General features: G+C 33.8%; 1 protein-coding gene across 1 annotated transcript in view; it reads right to left on the bottom strand.

The window, feature by feature from the left end:
• Positions 1 to 277: 277 nt before the first annotated feature.
• The window catches only part of LOC149793256 (uncharacterized), a 240775-nt gene continuing 214348 nt past the window's right edge, over positions 278 to 26704 (bottom strand). The window contains exons 8-12 of the mRNA XM_089967229.1: positions 24165 to 24284; positions 17613 to 17723; positions 15083 to 15104; positions 14317 to 14422; positions 278 to 6876 (exon numbers count right to left, since the gene is read on the bottom strand). Coding sequence (XP_089823355.1) covers positions 6724 to 6876; positions 14317 to 14422; positions 15083 to 15104; positions 17613 to 17723; positions 24165 to 24284 — 512 coding nt within the window. The 3' untranslated portion in view covers positions 278 to 6723. The remainder of the gene's footprint in view (positions 6877 to 14316; positions 14423 to 15082; positions 15105 to 17612; positions 17724 to 24164; positions 24285 to 26704) is intronic.

Consider the following 26704-nt stretch of genomic DNA (forward strand, 5'->3'; position numbering starts at 1 on the left):
AATGTAAAACAGTTGAAACTGCTGTTAAATGTAACATACACTACACTGATTAATAGTTCACAGGCAGGCCTATGCGTATGCTGTTGCCAAGGTAACATGTGTTCTATTTATAGCACGCTACACTTTGTCACTATGCTCTATGAGGTAAAGGGTTAAACTATAACAATTGACTACCTACCTGAATTTTGGCTGCATTACACATTGATTTTATGCATCGTACCAACTTTAGTTTTATATCAGCTTTAAAAAAGAAGTGGAAAAAATGCACAAAGCATGATAGCATTTTAGCTTTTTATTGAAATGATATGATTATAACAAAGTAAATTCTATTTAAAGAGGAACTTTTTCAATGGGAACGATATGTACAGAAGAAATTTCATCTGGAAGATACATCTGCAACACAGTCTGCACAATTTAAGTGTCTAAAATATGATCCTTACTGTACATGATACAAAGAAAATAGATTTTGAGTTAGCTCATAATTAGTTTGTGTCTTGGCTGAATGGTGGCATATTTACAACAATAGGAAACATTTTACATGTATATATACAAAGAACTGAGTGAATACATATTTCATTAAGAAAGATAATGCAAGTTTCATTTAAAAGTAATGACTGGATCTAACCCTTGTAAAGCCTTGATAATATGAGAGCAAAATTAATGTTATGTAAAAGTAACGAAACAAATTTTGCAGCAGTCTGGGTTAGATTAAGATGATTTACAATCAATAATCACGGAAAAGCATTGGACACCTTATTATTCATGTTGGAACTGTAACTGATAGAAACATTTACAACTTTTTTCTGGACATCTTACCAAATACACACTTGTGTAATGTGCCAGATCCAATTGCAAACAACACAGACCCATATCTGATGTCACATAACATGCTGACAGATCAAGGTTTATGAAGATTATTAAGACTAATTACTAAAACAAAAAACACAGACCCTGATCTGCTGGTGCATTTTACTATGGAATATCACGGTCTACATTATTTACAGCTGGACCCAACTTTTACTCAAGTATATACATTACATCAATATGAACCAGGCATTATAATTTCCACATACAATATAACGCAGTTCACAAGATTTTAAGCAAATATTTCCAAGCTTATTGTCAATCCATAAGAAATGATTTTCCAGTTCATCTTCTGCCATATACTTCAGACTAGTATATATTACCAGATCATTATCAAAAATATTATTTCCTGTTGTATCAAGTATGATAGTTAAAAAACATTTTCAAAATGAATTCTATACACCTGTACTTAGGTGTATTTAATAATGAATTGGATCAATACATGTTAGCATTTTTGGTACAGAACTGATTTCAAAGTGAGGTAATATCAGTTTAATATTTAATTATGGATATGTGTGTAATGTTGGTACAAACATAACTATTAGCATCTGAAGACCATTTTTTAAATACCTCTTGCAGCCCAAGGTTACAATTAAAACCTACCATCTTGACCTTTGTTCATTTTTAAGTGTCTCCAAATTGCACAATCAAGGAATGTTAATTTTATTAAGCATCATCTCCCTTACATATACATATTACGTCAGTCTGGACCTTACATATTTGAAATGGTATTAAGCTATGGTTTTCTATGCAAAAAGTCATATAAAAATAGTGAACAATTAAAACATCATCACCCAATATATTCTCTTGAATCAACTCTATATAATGCATGATTGATATGTGATGTGCATGAATATCATACTGATATGAAAAAAGGATAAAATTACTGATATGAAAAAAGGATAAAATTACAAGAAAATAGTGTTCAAATTTTGAATTTTTTCTATTAAAATCTATTAAACAATTTAATTTCAGCCCTAAAAAGATCCATCTGCTGGTTTTTATAAAACCTAGATTATAAAATAATAATTTGGGACTAAAATTAAATCATACCACTGATGAAATGGAATGACATAATACATTTTTAAGAAAAAAACCAATGAAAATAAAATAAAGTGTTTATCAATTTTGTTAATCTTCCAATAATGAACTTGCACTTGGATTAAATCCTAGTTCAACAAGCTGTTCCATCTGCAAAATCTAAATTGAAGTCAAAATATAAAATTCAGTCATTATTTTCAGTTTTCATAATGCCCGTATAGTTTAACACATGCTGTTTTAAATCAATTCAAGCTCTAGTTATCTGGGCAGATTATCAGTTAAATTCTTTTCATAGGATACCTGGAACTAAAGCGGAATCATATTTGTCTTCCCTTTCTTAATAAAATTGGTAAACCATGATAACAGAGCCATCCTTGAGACTCTACAGGAAGCCAATTGGCATTCATGTTCAAATTTTCACTGCAATTAGTCTATATATAGACTTCTCATTGTGCCATGGACTTTCATCATTACTTCTCTTGAGATCAATGTCCACCATATTTTTTGATCCTCCTCCATGTGTATGGGAAAATTCATTCCAGCAAAATTTAGATTATTTCAAGTACAAGTATTCTGTGTATCTTAAAAATTAACTATTTTTGTTGGTGTATAACCAATAACTGTGAGATTAATAGAAATCATAATATGTCTTATGCCGAATTTCCTTAATCCATATACCTTGATGTGGGATTTCCTGAGTGCACTGCCTTGGTGTAGGATTTAGTCCATACCAACACATATGATGGATTGATTTTATTTCTTCCATTTCTTACCAGAAAGAGAGTAATGGAAATAAAAAGATCATCATCAATATTAACTCATTAACTCCTCGTGCTACTTCTATGCATCATGAGGTTTTACTCTAATTCCGAGCTCTGTACTGTCAACATCATTTAAAACACACCATAGTAGGCTGTATTACACAAAGGTAGACAGATGTAGTACTACAATGATACTATATAATGCTGACTTTCAACTTGAATAAAAGAATACAACCAGAAAAAATTAACTTTTAGACCCAATTTTTTTAGGCCAAAAATTACTGGTCTTCAGAAATGGAGTTTGTGTCCAGATTTTAGACCTTTCTCCCCCGATATTTAAAAGTGAGGTCTAAACAGGAAACTGACAGGTGAACATTATCAAAAGGTAGAGCGAGTTAGAGGTTCACAATAAAATGTGGCAACAGAAATGAAAATCATCGGTCTGTTATGCACAAGAAGTCAAATTTCTACCCTACAGCACATGCACAAGCAAAATATTGATCGAAAATATCTTTCATACACATAGGCATCCATTTCAACGAAAATTTCTAGGAAGCAAATGTATTTGGGTGTATTCAGAAAGTAACCCCAAAATGTTTCCTGCACCCATTTCTGGCAAAAATGAGAAAAATCTCCTGGGTTAATGATTTACAAAGCTTTACAAAGTTTCAACAACATTCGAAAGAGTATATCATGTTTAGTTTACAAGAAACAATTTGTTGTAAACAAGGGTTACATTTTTGAGGTTTTCCTTTCAATGACTTAGCAAAAAAAAATATGGCCTGCATGTCGAACCCACACCTTCAGTTTCTAAAGTGAAAATCTTTAATAATGAGGTTAATCTAGGGTTTTGGCAAACATACTGAAATCCAAACAAACATGCACATTGATACCAAAGTGCGATAACATGCACCCACCAAGGTAGGCAGGAATAAAACCTGCAAGAAGTATTGCATAAATTCATAATGTCATAAACATAATTACAACATCTATATAGTTACTGAGCACACTCATGGGACAAGTCTGTCCCCCATGACATTTATCACGTATGTACAGGAATGAGAGAAAGATAAAATTTCTGACACCGTTTTATAATATATAATCAATTACTATTCCCACCAATAATAATCCTAAGAAAGATCAACTGGAAAAATGGCAGGCACATATTTCAATGGGAGGTAAAATCTGACTTCAATTCTCTACTATCAATAGTGACTAAGCTTCACTGGATGTTTGACTCAGCATTTTTCAAAAGAGCAACACATTAAAGTTATGCCGAGGCAACTGGAGTAAAACTACTTTGCTCAACAACACACCAAGCCAAACTGTACTGATCTGATCACAGAATTCAAATTCAAACCCTTTTGATTACAAGTCTAGCATACTAACCACCAAGTTACCATAGCTCCTTCTCCAGCAGTATGAAAATGAAAATAAAATACTTAACAGATCTATCTCTTCATTGTCTATAAATGTACCTTACACAAAGAACAATATGATATTGAAATAAAATCAGCTGGTGATTTAAATGCTATGTCTGTGCTAGTGACTGCCAAAAACGGAGAAAGGCAATCAAATTTAACAGATGATCTGATGACAATTAAGAAAAAAACCACAACAAATTTGGCTATTAAATGTGGTATCTTATGCCCTAAATTCACTTTAGTTTGCTAATTTAACTAATTTCTGACAAACATAACTTGGTTATAATATATATATCTAATAAAAAGATATGTTACTTGATGTTATACACGTATACATTTGATGAAATAAAATAAAAATTACTTTTGATTTGCTTCCTTTCCTTCATTAATTTAATGTATTTTATTGTAAACATAAATATGCTATGAAGTACATCTTTATTTAATGAAGCACAGTACATGCATGTGCACAATAATAATTCAACTATTAAAATTCACTTTTAAAATGATACATGTGTTTCCATTTATCCCAATTTGGTTCATGTTGGACAAGTCAGTCTAGACTGAACTTAATATCTTTATGGTACCTATGTTAAAAACAGTAATCCTATTGTTTCTGAAATTCCATTTTCATGCTATGAAGAGCTTATTCTACTCATTCACAGAAACACGACTAAGTAGTAGTGAACTGCTTCATTTCCCTGTCATTAGCAATAAAAATGTGTGTACTGTAACTTGATAGTCAAATAAGAATTCTAAAGCTGGTTAAACTAGTCTGGTACTCTGTGAAAAGAAAGTTAAAATATTAAAGAATAAAATTTTATTAGAGAGTAGGGTTAGCTGCAATAGTGATTTACATCATCAGAAAAAGTTATTTATTTACATGAACTAGGCACAATGACAATTTAAGAGTAATTTTAACAATGATACTATCAATACAAATTTCTTTCAGCCTTACATCCAGATGATTTAAATTACTAGGTTGTTTTTTTTATACAGTTTTAATGATTTTGAATTATAATAACTATAAATAAAAATTCCCAAAAGAAACAAAAATTAACAACCTCCAGAGTACACTTAAAAAATGAAGAACAAAATGTGTATGAATAAAAACCAAGAACTCAGTTTTATTCTGTCGAATGAAAACTAGAATAATGTCTCTTTACATCATTTTTAGACATTAAACTAAGATATAAAATTTTGCTCGTTTACAACTGCAGAAAACTTGTTAGTAACATTTTAATTATTTTATATTTAAAGTCAAATCGTGACAATCTGTAACACTTCAAAATATTTTAGACCCAACAGCAGCCTAATAAATAATTTTAGGCATGAAAAGGTTGCCACATATAGTTAGGTTAAAAAAATAAGACACTAAAATAAGATATGACTCAATTTAAATTCAAGAGTCCAAATCAGAAAAAACACCAAGAAGCTCCTTGTTTTAAAAGGAAATCATCTCAAATTTGAATAAGATTTAAATGAGGCTGACAAACAATCAAAGGTATTGCAACTAAAAATAAAGTAACATTTGCAGCATGAAGTGAAAAAGACATTTACAAGTACTTTTCTGTTAATTACAAAAGTATACATGTTATCAATTTATCACTGGGTGTTCAGTAAAAGACTTTTAAACCTTGGATGGACTACCATAATATCCTTTTCTTCAATGACCGATATCAAAGAATACAGCTATTTTTATATAGTAGTAATCCTTGTTTATTCAAACCTGGTAGTGCCAAAACACTAAAAAGGAAATGCTATAAATGAATAACCAAGTGTATGTGCAATCATACCTATTTAAATTACACAACTTGACCAGTCTGAAGTTTCCTAACAACCCTCAAGTCTAGACTTAAGCCACAGTCTATAATCAAGAGCAAACTATGAACCTGTTCATACTGGCATGGCAGATTCTTCATCACAATAACATTTTGGAACAAAATCATTGACATCCCTTCTATTTACAGTTTAGTCTGAATATTCTGCATACAGGCCTATCAATTACAACTATATGTAATGATTTGTCATGAAACTCCATCAAAGCAGAGTGTATTTTCATCTATACACTGTCTTTATGTTATGAAAATAAAGCACTCCGATTGATCAGACATCTGTCTGCAACTGTACAGTATAACCTGCTTCAGATAGCCTTCAGCACAGTCAATAGGTCCTTCCCTCATACAGATGGGAGAAATCCATTTTGTTGTGATGTGTCATCTATCAGAGAAAAGTATGCACAACATTTTCTTTCCATTTGCTAAAGATTTTACATTAACAAAGCACAAGCATCTGTATTCTGACTAAAAAATATTTGTATACACTGCTATTTCATATAAAGGAATTCCTCTAAGTCTGTTTTTCAACACTGAGAACAGCTATGAATAATGGTAAATCCCATATCAAATTTAAATTCTGATGAAATGATGTTAATTAACCCATATATTATCTAGTTAACTCATGCCGTGTGCAGTACATGCATGTCCCCATGCATGCCTAATAAAAATGATTGTTCCATATAAGTATCTGCTTATGTAAGTCCTTGAACACAACCTGCACACAATCTTGTTTCATGCAATGAAAAAAAAAAAAAGTTGTTAACCGCTGAATGAATTACTTGAAGTAGATGGCACATCCTACACACGTGGCATTGCAATGTCTGCATATGGTGCGCTGCCTGGGTCTATCAACTGAATAGGCTTCCGACTTCTGGGCTTGTCATCAAATTGTAAATCTACATATGTCAGCTGACCATCTGCTTTCACTTTGGAGTCTGAACTGTCATAAGACTGTAAGCAGAATATCAAAGGCAACTTGAATAAACAATTAATATAAAAGGCAACTTGAATAAACTATTAATATAAAAGGCAACTTGAATAAACTATTAATATAAAAGGCAACTTGAATAAACAATTAATATAAAAGGCAACTTGAATAAACTATTTATATAAAAGGCAACCTGAATAAACAATTAAGATATATCTGTCATAAAATGAAACTAAATTTTGTCAGAGTTTAAAATTTTCCCATTAGTAATAATGGTCTAAAAAGATTCCCTCTAACAGCCTGATTGTCTACTGAAACAATATAATTTCCATGAATTCAAGACCATTTCTTCCTTCACTGATATTTTTCAGCAACAGCAGTGTTTTTCAAATTAGCTGCTGTGGGTGTCAGATTGGCAACATCTTCATAGAGGATGATCATGGCATCAATTAAGACCAAGTCTTCTGGTGGAAACATCATGCTGATATGATCTTTTGTTTTGCAAAAGTAACAATATCAAGACTTCTAAGATGGATCCCTTGGTGGCTATACTGGACAACAACTTGGTACCATTTAGGACCAACTAGACATTGTTAGAAAGCTTAATATTAATTTGAACAGCCATTGAGAAGAATCCACAACAATATTTCATTGTGGTCACCACAATGAAAGTCAGAATAGCACCACTTTCATTTACAACTAAAATGATTTTCCAATATGACCCCAAACCAAAATGCATCCTTGCTGAAAGCTTGTGGCAAGCTTGTGGTAAGCTTGCGATAAGCTAGTTTGATGTTTATAAGCTAACATGGATGCTTGCGCAAGCTTGTACAAGCAAGTGCAGGCTTAGGCAAGATAGCTGGATATAACCGCAAGCTTGCACAAGCTTGCGCAAGCTTGTACAAGCTTTCTTGTTTGCTTCAGAAATTAAAACTAGCTTGCACAAGCTTTCTTGTTTGTTTCATAAAGTAAAACTAGCTTGCGCAAGCTTACTTGTTTTCTTCAGAAAGTAAAATTAGCTTGCGCAAGCTTGTTTTCTTCAGAAAGTAAAACTAGCTTGCGCAAGCTTTCTTGTATGTTTCAGAAAGTAAATTTAAACTAGCTTGCAACAAGTTTCTTCATATATATATATATATATATATATATATATATATATATATATATATATATATATATGTATCTATATCTATATCCATTGCTTGTGAAAGTTTGAGACCATGTATCCAAGTAGCAGGCACCATCACTGTCACGCCCCTACGAAAACAAAGTCATGACTTGATGAACAATCATGAAGTGTTCATGAAAGTTCCTCAAGTAAGTTCATGAACTTCAAGAATTTTGATGAATCATGTACTTGAAGTTCATGAACACACTGATGAATTTTTATGAACTATTATAATATCTTTGAAGTTCCTGAAATGTCATGAACTAATGGTTCATGAACAATTCAAGTACTTTGATGCAATACCATGGTATTTCTTTAAAAAATGTATATTAAATATCTATATCATTATATTCATAAAATGTTCATGAAAATTTATCATACAAACTTCTCACAATATTAGTGAAATTTAAATAAAGGTGAATTTTTTCTTCTTTTTTTAAAATGATATACTGTATAAATGTTCATACAGATCTTTAATTCAATACTTGTTTACTTAACCTGAGTATTTCTGGATTAATATGGGAAAATATTTTCTGGCCAGCATCAACAAAATGTATTTGCTTTAAAAAGCTTTCAATGACTTTGTCCTAACGTTTTTTTTCTTCTCTCCATTACTGTTATAAACTGCATATTCTATTGACTTAGCCACTGGTTGCCAATTTGCAGTAAAAACCGAAATATATTAACAACGATTATTCTGATTGGATGACTTTGAAAAAAGACGTGATATGATTGGTTAATATACGCGCGCGATTTCAACAGTTAAGCTTCCTCAGAAACCAAAGATCATGCAGACCGTTAGGCAAAAACCTCGAACAAAAACCGTGGACTCCATGGAATGGACAGATGAGAATATTTTCAATATCATTTTTTTAAAGTAAGTAGAAGTGCAGAGAAGCGACTTTGAAGAATTTGAAGGAAATGATTTGGTGAGAGCAAAATTAGGCGGAAAAGAGTACCAAGCCCGGATGACCAGAATTACGGTAAGTATCTTTTTCTTGGTCATTCGTGATTATTTCAGTAGAAGTTATATGGATATTTTATTGGTTTATATATGTCATCATATTATTTATAACCAAGCTAATGACACGATTTTGTTCAGACCTAATTTAAACTTGCTCATCGAAGTTTTGAAAATCACTAAACATTATCACCCCCACCCACCCCAGTTCTCGATACCAGACGTGGGTCGATATCGATAGGAGTTGAGATGTTCGAGATCGTTTTCTTTTACATGACATCACTATTTCTATAATCTGATGTAATTTCGTAATTTAAAAAAAAAAACCTTAAGAAAATAGTTAATGCGTGAAACTGTTCACAATAAAAGTGCAAATAACAACGTGATGAAACCGGAAGCAGCTATACGCAACATGCTGAGTCGGAGTGGTTGCATTAGTGACATACTAAGGGCCTATACCACACAAGTCTGGCGTTTTATTAATAAAAAATGGCGAAAATATTTGAAAGCATGAAATAACCGTTATCTGTAATATATACGGTTATTTAGTGTAACGGTGTTGTCAAAAAAAATGTCATATTTTACTGAATAAAACATATAAAACATCCGTCTCCTGTGACTATACCTATGGCTAGACAGATTCAGTTAATATAAAACAGTGACAAAATTCTGCAATAATATAAATGCTCAGTATTATGTGTAAGGAATTAGATCATTTTTGAGTTGGATCATATTATTCCAGTAAGTAAAGTGGGGTACAATGATAATGTGCTAAAAGCTAAAAACAATGTTGATCAGAGATTATCTGTAATTAACTAACTTTACCTTTTTTTCAGACCAGACAGCAGAAAAGTAAAATTGTTAGAGGATGAAGTTTGTAGGTTAAGGATGAAAATTTGAAAACTGGAGGATTCAAGATGGAAGAGACATTAAATTGTGACTGCTGCAACAATGTTAAAGATCCAAACAGTAATCAGATGGAACAGCTTAAGTTGCAGAAGGAGACATTCAGTAGTGACAATGGACAGGATTTGATTAAATTATAGACCCTGAACATTTCACAAAAGAGTTATCAGACAGGTCAGTCTCTGGAAGAAGATTGGTCAGGAGAAACCCCAGCTGAAAGACAGCCCCATGACGATGAAATATGCTTCAACAGTTGATTGCAGGCAACTGCCCCAATATCTCTTGAACATTTTTCAAAGAAAAATTACAGAACATACAAAAAGTGTTGCTAAGGGTAAAAAAAAAAGAATATCACTTGTCAGTTTAAATTTATCTGAAATCAAATACAGTTTTTAAGATAATATGTTGCATTTTATACTGTATTATATATATAACCCCATCCCCCATCTAAGGTTATTGTATGATTCAGGATGAATAGGTATTTGTGACTTGTCAGGTTATCATATTTTGTTTTATAGGCACTGTTCGTGAAGTCATGAATCATTGAGAAACTTTGTTCATCATAGTTCATGAATATGTTCATGCACTTGTTCATGAATGATGATGATCCAATTTGTGGACTGTTTTCAATTCATGCACATTCTAGAATAATTCATGAACCTTCTGATGAACTTTCATGAATGGTTCTTGAACCAAGTTCATGAACAGTTCATTCATTATTCATGATCATTTCATAGGGGCGTGACACTTGCAGCTAGGGGAACACATAAAGCTTCTGCAGCCTTGGGTAAGCTTGCAGTAAATGAATAAACTTGAACAATGGAATTAAACTTAATGTTTTGGCAGAACAGATTTGTTTTCCACTGCATTGTAACTATAAGATTGCATTATTTAATCATTAAATATGCAGATTACTTCATTGGAATGAAGTAAAACTTTGCAATATATTATGATAATTTGGTCCACCAGGAGCAGTTGAGTCTAAAATGCATTTTTGGACAGGGGCCTTCGGACTCCCAGACCCCACCCCACCCCCCTTTCACATTTTCAGGGGGTTTTTTGGAAGGGGGGAAAACACAATCATGTCTGATTTTTGAAAGCCCAGATGCTTGTAGCAAGAAATCTCTGCAAGCTTGCAACAAGCTAGTAACAAGCTTGCGCAAGCTAGTAACAAGCTTGCACAAGCTTGTGTATACTTATTGTACTAGGTAAATAAATAACAAGCTTGCGCAAGCTTGTGCATGCTTATGACACTTTTGTTAAATAAGCTTGCGCAAGCTTGCTGCAATGTTCCAAATACAAGCTTGCCGCAAGCTTGCTGCAATGTTCCAAATACAAGTTTGCCGCAAGCTTTATAAATAAGCTTGCGCAAGCTTGCTGCAATGTTCCAAATACAAGCTTGCCGCAAGCTTGCTGCAATGTTCCAAATACAAGCTTGCCGCAAGCTTTATAAATAAGCTTGCGCAAGCTTGCTGCAATGTTCCAAATACAAGCTTGCCGCAAGCTTTATAAATAAGCTTGTGGCAAGCTTGCTGCAAGCTTTAAAACAAGCTTGCAATTTTGGTTTGGGACCACTGATTCAGGAGCTGGACATCAATTAGTTTAGGATGATCAAGCCCAGACAGGAGCGCAATACTCAGCTGTCAAATAACAGATGGCCAGTGCTGATGTCTTGAGTGTCTGAGCACTAGGGCCCCAGGGTGAGCCAGCCAGTTTGAGGAATAGGATGTTTCAAATGCTAAGTTTTGCTGCAGATTTCTTTAGGCAGTTGTAGAATGTCAGTGATCTGTCCAGAGTCACACCAAGGTATATTGGTATTGGGTCATGTTTTATTTGCTGCCCACTGAGGAGGATGCAATGCTCATGATTCACATTTGCATGGTTAAGAAGGAAGACGTTGGAGACTGTCTTTGTTGCGCTTGGCTGTAAGCGATATTTTTTTAGTCCATCATATCCTCCAGGTCCTTATTCAGTACCACCTCAAGCTCAGCAAATGAGCGACTTTGGCGCATAATGCGCATAATCTATGGAACACTACATCCTACTCCTTTACAATGGTTGCCAGTACTCAGCAATATTCCTTCTCCACATATGTGTCGCCAGGAAGCAACCATAAAAATGTTGGCTAAGGTCTATGCCAGTGAGAAACTTCTACTGTACAAGGACATCACCTCACATCAGCAGTCTGCTTGACTTCAAGACACCCAATCTGGTTAGGTCCATTGCCGGAGGATATGACAGCTATTTCAGCATGGAGCATTGAGTGGCCTTCAACAGATGTTGTAAACCAATCTCTCGTAGCTGAGCCATCTCTCTGCCCTCCAGGCTTCAGTCTCCCACGTCATCTGTGGACCACACTGAACCGCTTTCAGACAAGACTGGGGCATTGTGCAGTCAACCTTGTCCAAAGGGGCCAGACCACTAACTCTTCCTGTTGCCAAGGAGATCTTCAGGCCATGTCACACATTGTGAACAACTGTCCACTGACAAAGTTCCCTGGTGGACTGCAGGCTCTGCATATTGCTGATGATGACGCAGTTAAATGGCTGAGCATACAATCCATATAATAATGATGATTCAGGAGCAGTGATACCAAGACGTGGTGGCCATATTGCACGTCAAAGTAACACCATTATCATATAGGGCCAACTAGATGCCGTAAGTCATCTTTTAGTAAAAACTCCATGATGAGATGACCATCTATTCTGGAGGAGGAGTGATAGCACAATTTTCAGGATGGCGATTTTTATGTGCAAGCAGCACCCTTTTCATTTAGGATTAACCTGACATTATGAAATATATTCTGGTGAAAACCCATGTAAATATAACCATCCATTCATCAGGAGTAATGATAACATTATTTTTAACATGTTGGCATTACTGAATGGCGGATCAGAACCAAATTGATTAAAACCAATTAGACTTCATAAGAAGGTTTCTGGTGAAAACACCATGTGCATTAAAGCCAGGTACTATAAGATTCTTTTTACCACAGTATATATATCATAGTATTTCTAAACATATAATACTAACCAGAGTACACCACAATAATATTAGGGACCAACAATTTAATGCTACATGACTATGCCCTGACACACTTGTTTTGTAAGTTTCCATCTGTCAATAGCTGGAAATAAATATCTTGCTCTGATTTATAGCCAAATATATTATATTCATTATTTGGGAAAAAATGCTAATGTTACTCTTGTGATAAAATAGCTCACAACAAAATTTCAGCTCCCTGACCAACAAATTAAATGGGCAGTACCTGATAGTGGATGAATCTGCCATGTGTATGTTAAGTGTTGTAACAATCTAACAATTTCATCTAAAGAGGAATGATTAAGCTTACACTATAGCTGACATGCAATGAGAGACATTGTGCTGTCATTAGAGTGCTGACTGATAAAAATATAAGCGTTGGCAATGAAACATACAATTTACATGATTTACTATTGATATGACAAATAAATAAGTTGGATGCTAATGCTCAAGCAAGATATTTATCAGAGAAGGTCAGCAAATAATAAATCACACTTAGTCAACAAATGAGAAAATATTTGGTGGATTTGAGAAAATGTTTAAAATTCAAAGAAAAAACAATTGCTCTCTTGACGATCATAGGATGATTTACATTCTTACAACAGAATACATGTGTTCACCACAATAACATGTGTAGATAATTAACCAAAAAATAAATTTTAAAAAAATACTTATTTTTCCAAAAGTTGGATTTGGCCCAAATAACTTTCACAACATTCCATTTTGCCACCACAATGGCATACCCAACACATGCCAAACATGTGATTAAATCATAAATTTAATTATATTTGTAATATTCAAATTTGATTTGTGACATTCAACTGTTTTGAAAAACAATTATTTTATGAATTATGTTTTTCTTCATAATAATGAAATAAGATTACTCAGGAGTTTCTTTATATTCCTTTCTGGTGGAAACAACCAAAGTATCGGTGCAATGAAAAAGTACCACAGTACATACCATTTTCATCTAGGACCAACTAAACATTATAAGTTATTTTAGTGAAATGTTGAAATGACCATCCAATCTGTAGGATTTTGTTCTTGAGACAGGTTTAATGCCATTTTTCAGCATATGATAGGCTATACATTACCAGGCACACAGTATATTTAGTGGAAGAGGAACCTGGGACAACACTAGAAAGAGCCAGTGAGCAATGGGAAGCTAGTGGCAAGCTTTCTCACATACCCATTTTTTCTCACATACCCATTTTGGCCAAGATCGACACTCAAACCCAAAGTTGAAAACTGGAATAGACTAGGATACCTGTTACTTGATGTACATTCAAAAGAATCAAAAACTAGTAAGAAAAATAGAATTCAAGTATGTAAAATTCTACAATTCTATAGAATTCAAGTATGTAAAATTCTACAATTCTTTAAACTTACATTATTCAGGCTGGTATTTTGCATATGATTGTTTTGATTGTTCCTCCATTTCTCATCATTTGTAACAAGGTCTGGTCGGTTTCCAGTGAAAACAAGATCTCGGTTGCTGAAAATTAAATGTATTTTCTCACTTTAATATGCACCACACTAACAATACCTGCCCACATAATTTTGTTTCTGCCCCTCCACTTTCCAAATATTTTCCAAATACTAGGCAGATTTTAGTTTTGAAAGTGATTCCATACACTGAATATGTGCAGAGATAATTAAAAAAAAGGGGGGAATGTGTTGTCATTTGATTTTTAACAATAGACCAGAATTAAGCTACTGAATTTAAACAAAACAACAAAAAAAAAAACATTTATTCTTTATGATGACTTAAAATTAATGTACTTCACCATACAATATTTAAGGATTTTACCCTTTTTTATACATAAATTACTAAATATACTTTTGGAGGAATATTTAAATATTGACATCTTTCCACTTTATTTTAGACTGGTATATGTTTACCTTTATTTCAAAGAGGTTTCTACGCATTACAATTTTATGACCTTACAACAGATAGCATATTTTAACTTGTATTTAATGCATTCAATATGAGCTTACAACATATAGCATATTTTAACTTGTATTTAATGCATTCAAGAGTCAGATATAAAAGTTTAAAATAACCTACTCTTCAACATAACCACAAATTGTATTACAATTTTAAAGTATTTTTCATTAATTTTCAACTAGGGATAATACATATAAAAAGACTCACTTTCTTGGTTTTTCTGCAGGCTCTGAAAATGTTAAGTTCAAAAGAAAGTAATATATGGCAGAAAACTTAACTCATAACTTAGATAATAGTAAGTTTGTCTCAATAACAGCTTAAACAGATAAAACCAGCATAATGGCGTTGCGGTAATGTCACGTGGTAAAGAAGACCAAGTGATCCTTAAAATTTCCACCCAAAGTTGTATCGCCCTAATGAAAGATGTAGATCCAGGATTCTTAAAGTGGTTTTATGTAGACATTTTCTGGCTGTGAAACTAACATTAGTCATTAGTCAGAGGCGAGCAGTTTGCATGATAGACTAAAATCTCTACAAAGGTATACGTCCAATGGGACTGATACAATTCTCAAGTGTTCCAACATTACTCAGAAATTTCGGGACAAATTCTTAAACTTCCAGTATAAAACTAAATTTGACAAGACATTTTTCATTTATTTGGCTGTGTTATTTTTTTTTTTTAACATATTGGGGAATGAGTTGATTATTATTAGATACCTGCATATTCTGAATGCTCATACCATAATTATTTAGCAACACCATAAGTACATGTATGTCATGTTGTTATATTAATCAGACTTTCCAATGCCAATCTCCACTTCCTCGTCAATATAAACAACATTCACCCAGCAGTGACAGGCTCTATATGATTTTCAGTGATTCATATTAGGAAGAGCTTCTCTTTTGACATGCATATTGTAAAATGTATCTATTCAATTATCACACTATATGGCCATTTTAATTGCATGGCTGTAATAAGAAAAACTGTGTTCTCTTTGTTAGTAACTCATATCAGTCAAGTTTTAGAGTAGGTTCTTCTGAAATTTCTTTGTATATATTAGGCTTTCTGATAGCTACTGAGAATGAAGAAAAATTTTTAACACTGCTCCTAATATGTTAGAAAACTTAACTTGGCATAACAGTACCAGGTACACAGTCATTATTAGACTGATTCTCTGCTGGCTAAAAAGAATTTCCAGAAATTCAGACAAGACTTTTCTGTTTTTTAACTGCAGGGTGTTAAAGCCATTTCTGATTATTAACATGGTTACCATGGTGGCCAAACTTTATGTAATAACGGCAGCAGTTTCGTTTAGGACCAACAAGATATGACAAAAATCTTCTGGTGAAAAAGACCATGCTGATAACAAAAGAACAATTAAGAAAAAGTAGCAATATCAAGATGTTAATGATGGCCATCATGGCGAACAACGCTGGATGGCAGATATGCATCATTTACATTTAGGTCCAACTAGACACCATAAGAAATATTCTAGTGAAAATCCCATGTTGATATGACTTCCTATTTAAGACTAGTAGTGAAAACAAGATTCTCAAAATTATTGCCAAAGTGGCTTTTTGTTAAATTGGCACTATTTTCATTCAGGACTAACAAGACATCAAAATAAGAATTTTGGTGAAAATTCAATGCTGATAAGATCAATCAAAAGAAGTTGTTGTTGTTGTTGTTGTAGGGTTTAACAACATTTTTCAGCACACGATAGGCTATACATGGCGGCCAGTGGAGGAAGAAACCGGGAAAACCCCAGAAAGAACCACCAACCTATGAGAAGCTACTGGCAAGCTTTCTCACATACCCACTTTGGCCAAATCCAAGGCTCGAACTCATACAGACAGAGGTTAGATGGCAGTGATCCGTAACAGAGGGCGCTTTAGACCACTCGGGGCCCCCCAAAAGAAGTAACAGTGACAAGGTCATCATGGTGGTCAATGGCGGCCCAATTTGTGGTTATAATGGCTCTATTTTCATTGAGGACCCATTAACCAACTAGACTCCACAAGAAGTCTTCTAGTGAATACACAATATTGATATGACTATCATTCCTGGAGGAGAGATAACAAGATTTTCAAGATGGTCATCGAGATGGCAGTATTGGATATCCAAACAGCACCACATTCATTCAGGAACAATAGTCCCGGGATTGATGTATTTCTGAAGTTTCATCACAACCTTCCCATTAAGTTTAGTAGTAACAATAACAAACTTGAGCTAATGGATGGACAGACAAAAGACAACCAGCAAAACCAGCAAAAAAAGGACATTCATTAAAATTATAACAAAAGCAACATTGTATTTTGATGTATCTTATGAAAACTATTAAACTTTACATAAATTTATATAGGTACTTGGATCTGTCACTCATTGCAAAAATTATTCCACTTGTAACCTTGCAAACAAAATCTAAAAAATGAATAGTGTAATAAACATATTATTTTGTTCCAATTATCATGAATGTCATCCCAATGCTATTCACAAAATAAGTTTGGCTTACAAATTACTGACATGAATACCTTTCAAAATCCTTTTAGCACTTTTAGTATATACAATGTGTGTACTTATCTGCTGCATTATGAAATACTCTTGTTTTGCCATGCATGTGAAACAGCTCATACAGAGCTAGTGTATTATGTATTTTTACCAGACCACAATGTAAAATATCTTGTATTAAATTGCATTTTAACAAAGACGTTAAACTATCGGATTTAAACCACTTACCTTCAATTTCTTGCTTCTTTCTCTTCTTTATACAGACAATCGCAATAATAATTGCAACGATAACCACCACACCACCAATTACAATTCCAATGATCATCCCAGTTGTGGAATCTGGAGGTAAGCAACAACAAAAAATTAATTAAAACTCATTTATAAACGTATTCCATTGGTAATCAGCATAAACTAAGATTTGCCGTTGGATAATGTGCCAGTAGACCAGACAGTCTAACTGGTTTGATGAATTCTCATGTCAACCATATTGTAAAAGATAAACTATAAAGACACTGGATGACAGATGAATAATGACTTTCCTAATTACAAAGCGAAAGCAATTTTTCACAGGAGTTACTTCCCATTGAGTAATAAGCAGGACAAAAACAAATGTTTCTTTCGCACTCAGTGGATGCCATGCTAAAAATTTCAGTCATTTTTTATCCATTTTATTAGCAAATGGTATAATGTTAAATACCTTCTATTATAGCAAATGTTGTATTAAGTTGAATCCTTTCAATTATTCATGTACACCACTCCCTCAATAACTCACGCCCTGATAACTCGTGAACCCACTTATAACGCAGGGTCATGTATGGATCCCATCTTTTAAACCAGAAAATACCAAAAAACTGATCCCTATTTGTTGAACATTTAGAAAATCCAGATCAAAATTAGTAACGGAAACTTTGATATATTGCTCGTTTTTTTCGTCGAAACACTAGATAGGACCTGGAAATTTTAATCAACATTATGAAATATCAACTTTAAAAAGAAGTCACACAATTTGTTATATTTTCTTTCCAAACGACATTCTTTGTACACCGTAATTAACGATATTCAAGGAAATTTTGATCAATGAAAATCTCACACCTAGTGGAGGTAGTACTTTAATAAATACCAATTAAACAAATTTGTTTATCAATTGAAATTTGTTCTCAAGTTCTATCTTTAAGTTCCTTTTAAGTGTAATCATCATAAATGCAATGTGTTCTCCTGTAATTAAACATAAAATGTGTCAATCTACCATAACAGCTATGTTGGCGAGCGTTTCTCTGAGAACATATTTAAGTGCTGACCGTGTTTTGATATCTGACTAGCAGAAGCATTTGTTGTATTGTTGCATTAAATAAAATGCAGGCCTCCTTTTCTAATATCATGTTAATTATGCCATTTGAATCAAATAAAGGAGGTGGAATTTAAAAAAACTTAAGGCATACAAATCCTACATGCTTAAGAACCAGCAGCCCTGGTCGTATGTCGGGTAACTCATTTCAGGTGATTAATTGAACACTGTTATAAATTTCATTGTGTATGTAATCTAATTAAACTATCTTAAATTAACCTACTCAATCATGACTGTGAGTAAAGACAGCAAGGCAACCAACTGAAATGAGTTCTTCGTAAAACAAAACAAGAGCTTTGTTTCACAGATATGGACCATTGCAGGGAAAACAAGTTTAAAATAATTCCTGAATTCACACTCAGAGATATCCTCAAGGATGATACAAAGTTTCACTGTTACCATGGTTCCCATGCTTTTCTAAATATACATTTCCAGGTCTTTTCCAGGTTTTTTTCCAGGATGAAATTCATTTTTTCAAGGTTAACATATGACCATTACTGAATGGAATTAAAGATCATTTTGGATTATAAAACATGCATTTTCCAAATCTGAAGATGTTTCTCTTTCCAGACTGTCAGAAAAGATAATCATGTACAAAACCACAAAATTAGTCACACGAAAAAATCTGACTATATTCCTATAAATTGTCATTTAAAGCCATTTCAAAATACAGAATACAAATTCTTACTTCACTTTGCTGACCTGTATTATGTTGCTCCGTGGAAACAACATAATGAGCATAAATTATTTTGTTTCCTTTCAAACCTTTAATTCTAAAGAGTTCTAGAGCAATATATGTGCATGTTATACAAAGTAAACATTTCCTATCACAGTATGAAAACCCCCAATAAATGCAAAGTATTAGAATCTTATCTTGTAACAAAAAAGTTTAACCCAGAATTTGTGTGTGCCAATAAAATCTCAAACAAGATTTTTCAACCAACCTAAACTCCTTACAATGATTTGGTTAAAAATTCCATCATTTAAAGACATTTATAAAAGGGTTGATGTAAATTTGGACAAAAGACCTTCACAATTATATTTTGTTGTATAAACAAGGGCTGAAATGTCTGTAAAATCAACTTCTCTTCATGTAGTTCAATAAACCAGTCACCAAACCTGTATTAATACATGGGATCTTATTAATTCCTAATATATAACAAAAGGGATGACAATTTCCCATTTCTCCTCCAGTCCATTTAAGATCTGAAACCAATGCTTCAAGCTACAAGTCACTGCGTAATAATTTCATACCCAAGATCTGCTCAGAGATTTGACATTTTTCTAATCCAGGTTTCCTCCGAATATTCCAACCAAATTTTCACAGTTAGACATTTAGGATGGAGTGTGGGTTCAGAACCATTACATATAAAAATGTGGACTCTACCGCCACCATAAGATAGCTTACCAGCAGGTCTAGCAAATTTAAACAATGTTTTATCGACTTATACATGAAATTGATAGGAAAATTATTTGTAAAAAAATGGCAAGTATTATAATCATTCTGTATTTAATCTGCTGACAAGATGAAACTCAGTATAGATGAAACCTGACCAGGTACTCGCCATTTGCGTTAATAGTCACATGACTTCACAAATCTCAAACAACGACATCGGAAGCCCAATAGTCACGTGATATCAACAACAAACTCCTGTCAATGTTGTTGTACAAAATTTCAATTATATTAAATGAAAGTCTGATACCTTTTGTAAGAACCAGAAAGAACTCAACATTCTTATTTCGAAAACAACTACAAGAAACTTGGCCAGTCTGATTCATCAAGCAAAGTAGTCTGGTTCCCTGCTTCACATGCTCCCTGCATGAGTGAGCACATGTCAACGTGGCAGCCACGTGATACAACAGAACTCCGGAAGTTGGTCTCGGAATAAATATAGATCATTTTAAGCCCTTTTGTTTTTGTATTTTTATTTCAATGACTTTAATGTTTTTTTCTACAATATTTGAAACTGAGGGTTGTGAGATTGTGTGTTCTCATGTGACTAGCAATCAAAAGAGCTCAAATTTCATAAACGCATTAGTTTTATTGTCGTTCAGCAGATTAAAGATATAACAATTTTAATACTCACAATTTCTGAGAAAATAAATAATTTTCATATCGATTTCATCCAGGTATAAATTGATTTAACAACGTTTAAGTTTGCTAGCCATCTGCTAACCAGCTATACTTTAACACAACCATGTTGGCCTCTTGTGATGCATGACTTTTTTCATACCTTCCATAAAAATAAAGAAGGAAGGATATCGAGCTGTGAAACAAAGTCTACAGTAGTCCCCCTCTTTAAGCCACCCCTATTGCAGCAGGGAAGTGGCCTTATAATGAGGGTGACCTTTCTAGAGGGCTTTGATAAATGCGAATAGTAAATACATGTACATATGAAGAAAGTCACAAGTACATTGGATTCTAAAACATTCAATATTTTCATTAAAAAATCATATGCATGTTGTGAAATAAATGTAAAACAAACTGTTTCATCATTTTCAAAAGAATGTTATGAATAACCATTGATATAGTTTTAAACTGTCTTTATAATTATGTTACAGATCACATCATCTGTTACTTTGTTGGTGACAGTCTAAAAAACAAACCAATATCGTCACAATTAAAAACATCCTTGCTATCATATTCCCTGCAAATATCGTTTAGTCTTTTGTTCCAATCTTGGACAACTTCATTATTAACATCAGCTGCTTCTCCACTAAGGACAGAACACTTAACATTGTGTCGGACTTGATATCTGTGCAGCTGTCCCTTACTTACGGTAAAGTTGTCATATCCCATTTCAACTGACAAAATTGTTGCTTTTTGTTGGATCATTCAACCGGTGAGTGGAATTTCTAAGCATGTGCAGTGCAAAACCATTCAAAAACCTTGTCATTCAAATCAGGATACAAACATCTCTTGGTTCAAACAATCTTCCTTCCTCTGTCCATTTCACCTTCCCACTTCTGCAGCATTGTTTCCTTATCTTTCAAGATATTGTTTATTGAAGTCTTTCTGATTAGTTTTCTGCAAGGATCCTCGACCCTCCCCCACTTTTCGGTCAGTTGAATTACTGTCACTTTCTCTTCTAAACTGAGAATTATTCGTTTCCTCGATGACATGTTGAATTTTTTGCAGTAAGTTATTCATTTTGCCAACTACAATACTGGTAAAACAATTTTTTATGCAACTAAACAAATTGCCGTGTGTTTTTTAAGGAAGTGATCTTGTCATGTGATTTGTTAGTTGCAGTCTGGTACCCTATTGTTTTTATACATTTCTTTACACTGAGTGAGAGAAGCCAAAACGGCTTCGATATGTACCATTAACATCACACAGATTTGACCTCGCAGCCGTTAGGATTACTAATCTCAACAAATATTGTCAGTTAAGTAATAGCCACTAATTGTTAAAGTGAACAAGCTCAACATCTTACTAAGAGAAGCCATAAAGGCTATCAAACCATTTTCCTGCTGACATATGTATTGTACATCGATGCTGCCACTTTTCAGCTGTTCCTACAATTATCAGAGTGACCAAACCGGACATCTTATGATAGCATAGCAATAAGGTGCTAATTGGATTACATGTACTTACTCTTTTGTATGGATTAAAATTTGAGTCTTTCTTGGCTTTATGGAATAAATGTGCTTCTTGTGAGGCGTTAATGATATAATATTAACCTTAGTGGTACATGTACTTTAGTCAACACTTCTTTCAGTAATGAAAACCCGACATCGGGAAACAGAAATCAGATTACTTAACACACGCTATGAATAAAATACTGGTTCTAGATACATATTAAAATAAAAAAAGCAGCCGCTTGTGAGGAATAAATTTTATATTACTGCACTAATATGCTGGCCGCTTAGTCGTGTTAGCCTGGTGGCCTTTCATGAGGGGTACTTTTGAACACAAACTTGGTGGTGCCAACGGATTCTGGATGTAAGGAGCAGGTGGCCGCTGGTCGGAGGGGCCGTTCAAGAGGGGGACTACTGTACTAAATGAATCCAATCCACTGAGCGTTTGGATTGTCTCAACAAATATATTTATGGCAAGCACCCAAATGATCCATACTGCAACCTCCTAATATTCTGGTTAGAACTCGATAAGTTCAGTTATGACTCAATTACGAAATTGTTTCGCGCATCTAGTGAAAAATTCCTGGGGTTTTCCTGACTTTCATCAATATTTGCTAAATTCAAGGACTTTATAATTTCTCCTGACTTTTTCCTGATTTCCCGGTAGCGTGGGAACCCTGTGTTACTTGCAATGAAATCATGTCATCAATATTTATCTATCAGAACAATTCAAAAATTGAGGTTCGACGCAAACTACCGTCTCAAGAAATGTTGCATTTTTTTAATAAAAAGGAATCTTGTTTGGCAGTGTTATCAACAACTAGTCTGGTTCCCTGTTTCATAGACTCCTTGTTTTGCAAAATACTAAACACACCACTCTGGGAACCAGACTAATCAACAAAACATAAAGCCTGGATGTAATAAATGAATGTTTTTGCGTAGAGTGTTGGTTGTTGAAACCAGCTGGAATCATGTTATCAATCTTTCAGATGTTGGATATTTTGAAAATAAATTTAATTTATACAGAATAACTAATAACTTCATCGGAAATAGCACTTTATTGACAATTATTCTCGATGTGATTATAAAACAAGGATTCAGTTATAAACAGCCCAGTTCCCCCTCCCCCCAGCCCACGGTTCTCTCGATGTCTAGTGGATGTTTTGGAGGTCCCTCGGTAATTCATGCCCTCGCTTATAGTGCGGTCTGTTTTTGGAACCCGATGTGTGTGAGTTGCCAAGAGAGAAGTGTAGTTTCATTGGTATTCATTAATTTAAGAAATGAAAATTAGTGTCCAATGGAAAGGACAAATTTCTGCATAAAATGTTTAACCGTAACTCATATAACTAGCAGATCTTCTGTACATTCGAATAGCTGATACTGATGCAAGAAGAAATTAATAGTCGACTGACGGTGAGGACACAAGTGCCATATATACTCACATACAAGTCAGATTCAACTGCGCATTATGCACCAGTAGATCTGTGTGTATGCCGACTGTTTGGAATCTAACAGCTGAATAAACACAGACCATTATGTGTTATGTGCCAGTGCATTATATAACTACAGATCATGGTCTGTTTGGGTTGCAGCAGGATCTATCTAGCATGCAAATATGCTTCAAATAATAGTACTTAAAAAAGTCTGCAGTACAAGTAATGAGGCCAATTCTCCAAAAACTGTATTCTGTAGAACATGGTATCATGTATGCAAGTGGTGTCAAAATAACTGCTCAGATGTACATAACAAAAGTTTTACTGAGACTCAAAACATTGTCGACATGGATTATGAAGTTCACATATCAGATAATAACCAATGCTTTTCTTATTGCATAAATTCAAATTTATAATTACCTGCTTGCGATGTGTTATCACCACTAGCTGCATCTGTCCCTGGCTTCTTGGTCACTGACACTGTAGAGGAGGAACGTGTAGTAGTAGTAGTAGTAGTGGGGGGTGGGGTGGTTGTTGCCACTAGGAAAAAAACATGCAAGAGTATAGGTAATGCTGTAACAGTACAGCTCACATGCAGCCATGCAAATCATAACCTGCCAACAGAAGTCAAAATGCAAATTCATGCCCCATTTGAATGCTTTATTTGTAATAATATTTCAAAAAAAGCACTTCACAAATTTCAAACCCAACTTGAATTTTCAAGCCTGCCTCTATAAATTGCAGAAAGCTGCATGAAGGCAATCTGTAAAGTAATATAATGTTGTTGCATTTACAGCCTAAATTTATAATGTGAACATTACATATCATTTAATTAAACTGCTTATTCCAACAAAGTAACTGGGTTAAGCAGATTGATCCCATTCACTTTGTTAATGGAAACTTTGTGCTTCATTAACATGCATTAGCTTGAATGCCCTAAACATGCTAGACTTTGGGCCAGTGACTATTGAAACAAATCAGAGAATTTCTTCCAATGTTTGTGGTCCCTTCTGACAGTGGTTTTGTTTGTTTAGGAATGCCATGCACGCGGCAAATTTAGAAGCTGTTTCACAGCATAAAAAGGCAAGAACACTGCATGGGAAATTTACGAGACCTTATTTACATTTTGAGTCCTGCAGCAATTATTCATCAACAGAAACTGATGACCATATTAACCGTTAGACAACATTATCTTCCTCCTCTGTAGAAGAACAATGTGTATGTGGTTGGTGTCCACAAAAATATTATAATTAGGACTAATAAGCAATAAGTGTTGCTCTTGTGTCCACTGTCTTGTGAACCTAAGGGGGACACCTATTTTAAATGAACAAAGGGAAATAGTAGATAGCACTTAGTGCACTTTGTAGACTACATTGTAGGACACTTACATTTTGTAATAAATGTTTTAGCAAGTGTTCAAGTAATGTCTGAAAAAAATGACATCTGAATAACTAGCTCACCTGAAATGAGCTACACTAAGGAATTTTCCATTCCAAATCATTCTCTCATTTAACCTCAGGATTTATTCATTATCCACCAGCATTTATAATAACAATTGTCATTATTGTCTGAATTGCCTTTCTTTTCAAATTAATAATTTATTCATTAAATGACAGATTGTATATTTGCATCAATGCTGATCCTTTTGTTATTAATTCAACCTCAAAAAAAATTGTTATCACCACAGCAATAATATGTAACAACTTTTGTTCTTGCATACACATCTAGTATCTCACTTGACTGACCTATAATGGGTTGTTCCACTTCCTGATCCTACCAATGCAAATCAGCACATTTGGCTCACCCATTGCAGCCTTCAAAGACATCTCGCTAGCTATTGTGAGTCAATTAAAATTAAGTAATATGCGAAATGGTGGTTTATACCTGACCTCTAACTTCTGCTAATTCAACTGCCCAAGGGATAGTTTTACATCAGCTCCAATCGTGACTGTTTACCATTTCTTTTAAGATCACTGAAAATTTTATTTTATTTTCTCGAAACACAATGGTGTCATTGTCATGCCATGCTCCAATCTGATTAAAATCAGATAACAGTTTCACATAGGACAGTGGTGATCTGGTTTAGACTGCAACATGTTATAGCAGGTATGTCAACAACTTGAAAATACATTTACACATTTCATTATTGCTATCAATGTCTCCTCAGGCAAACTGAATTTTTTTCCGTCAAGCTCACTTAAAATACAGGACCGGAATGATCTAAAATTAGAGATGCCCTGGGTGTTGGGCTACCAAATTTTTTTAAGCACTAGACTCCCATGAACAGTGTTTTATGGAAGAAGTGTTGTATATACATATCAGCATTTAGGTGGATTTTCCAGACTGGCTTTTAGACACGTTTTTAAAGAAAATACCTTTATGGAGTCGGTTTTGCAGGATTAAAAATGATAAATCTATTTACTATGCATTATGTGCTTTAGATATTCTTTAACCAACAAAAAAGGAAAGTGCAAATAACTCAAACAATTCAATTCAATGAGTTGTCTATCTGATCCCCAAATGTCTATGATTTATATTACATAGATATCGATCTAATTGCTGTTCTTAAGTTACATTGAAGTTTGTTATCATCACAGTAATTTCAAATCCCAAAGGCTTATTAGTCGCATTTGTTTTATGCAAAGTTCAATTTATTTCAAACAGAAAAAACTGTAAATATCCAATCACTGGCAAGCTGCTAGTGCAGCGCTAACAGATTCCTTTTCATCTGGTTAAAATGTTTCAAATAAAAGTTTCATCTGATGATTTTTGTAACAAGTTCATTTTTTCCTGCCACTGTACCAACTTTTTCTGATCTGTACCTAATACTTTGAATATACTGTTATTCATGTGTATTAATTTTTGTGAATTTTGTTGCTGCTACAAACGATGACTTTAAAGACCAAATGTAGATGTAAGGAATACCATTTTTTATGAGGTATATCACGTCATTGAGGAAC

Source organism: Sinohyriopsis cumingii, chromosome 8 (assembly GCF_028554795.1).
Source record: "Sinohyriopsis cumingii isolate HCF-2022 chromosome 8, ASM2855479v2, whole genome shotgun sequence".
In the NCBI taxonomy this organism is placed as follows: domain Eukaryota; kingdom Metazoa; phylum Mollusca; class Bivalvia; order Unionida; family Unionidae; genus Sinohyriopsis; species Sinohyriopsis cumingii.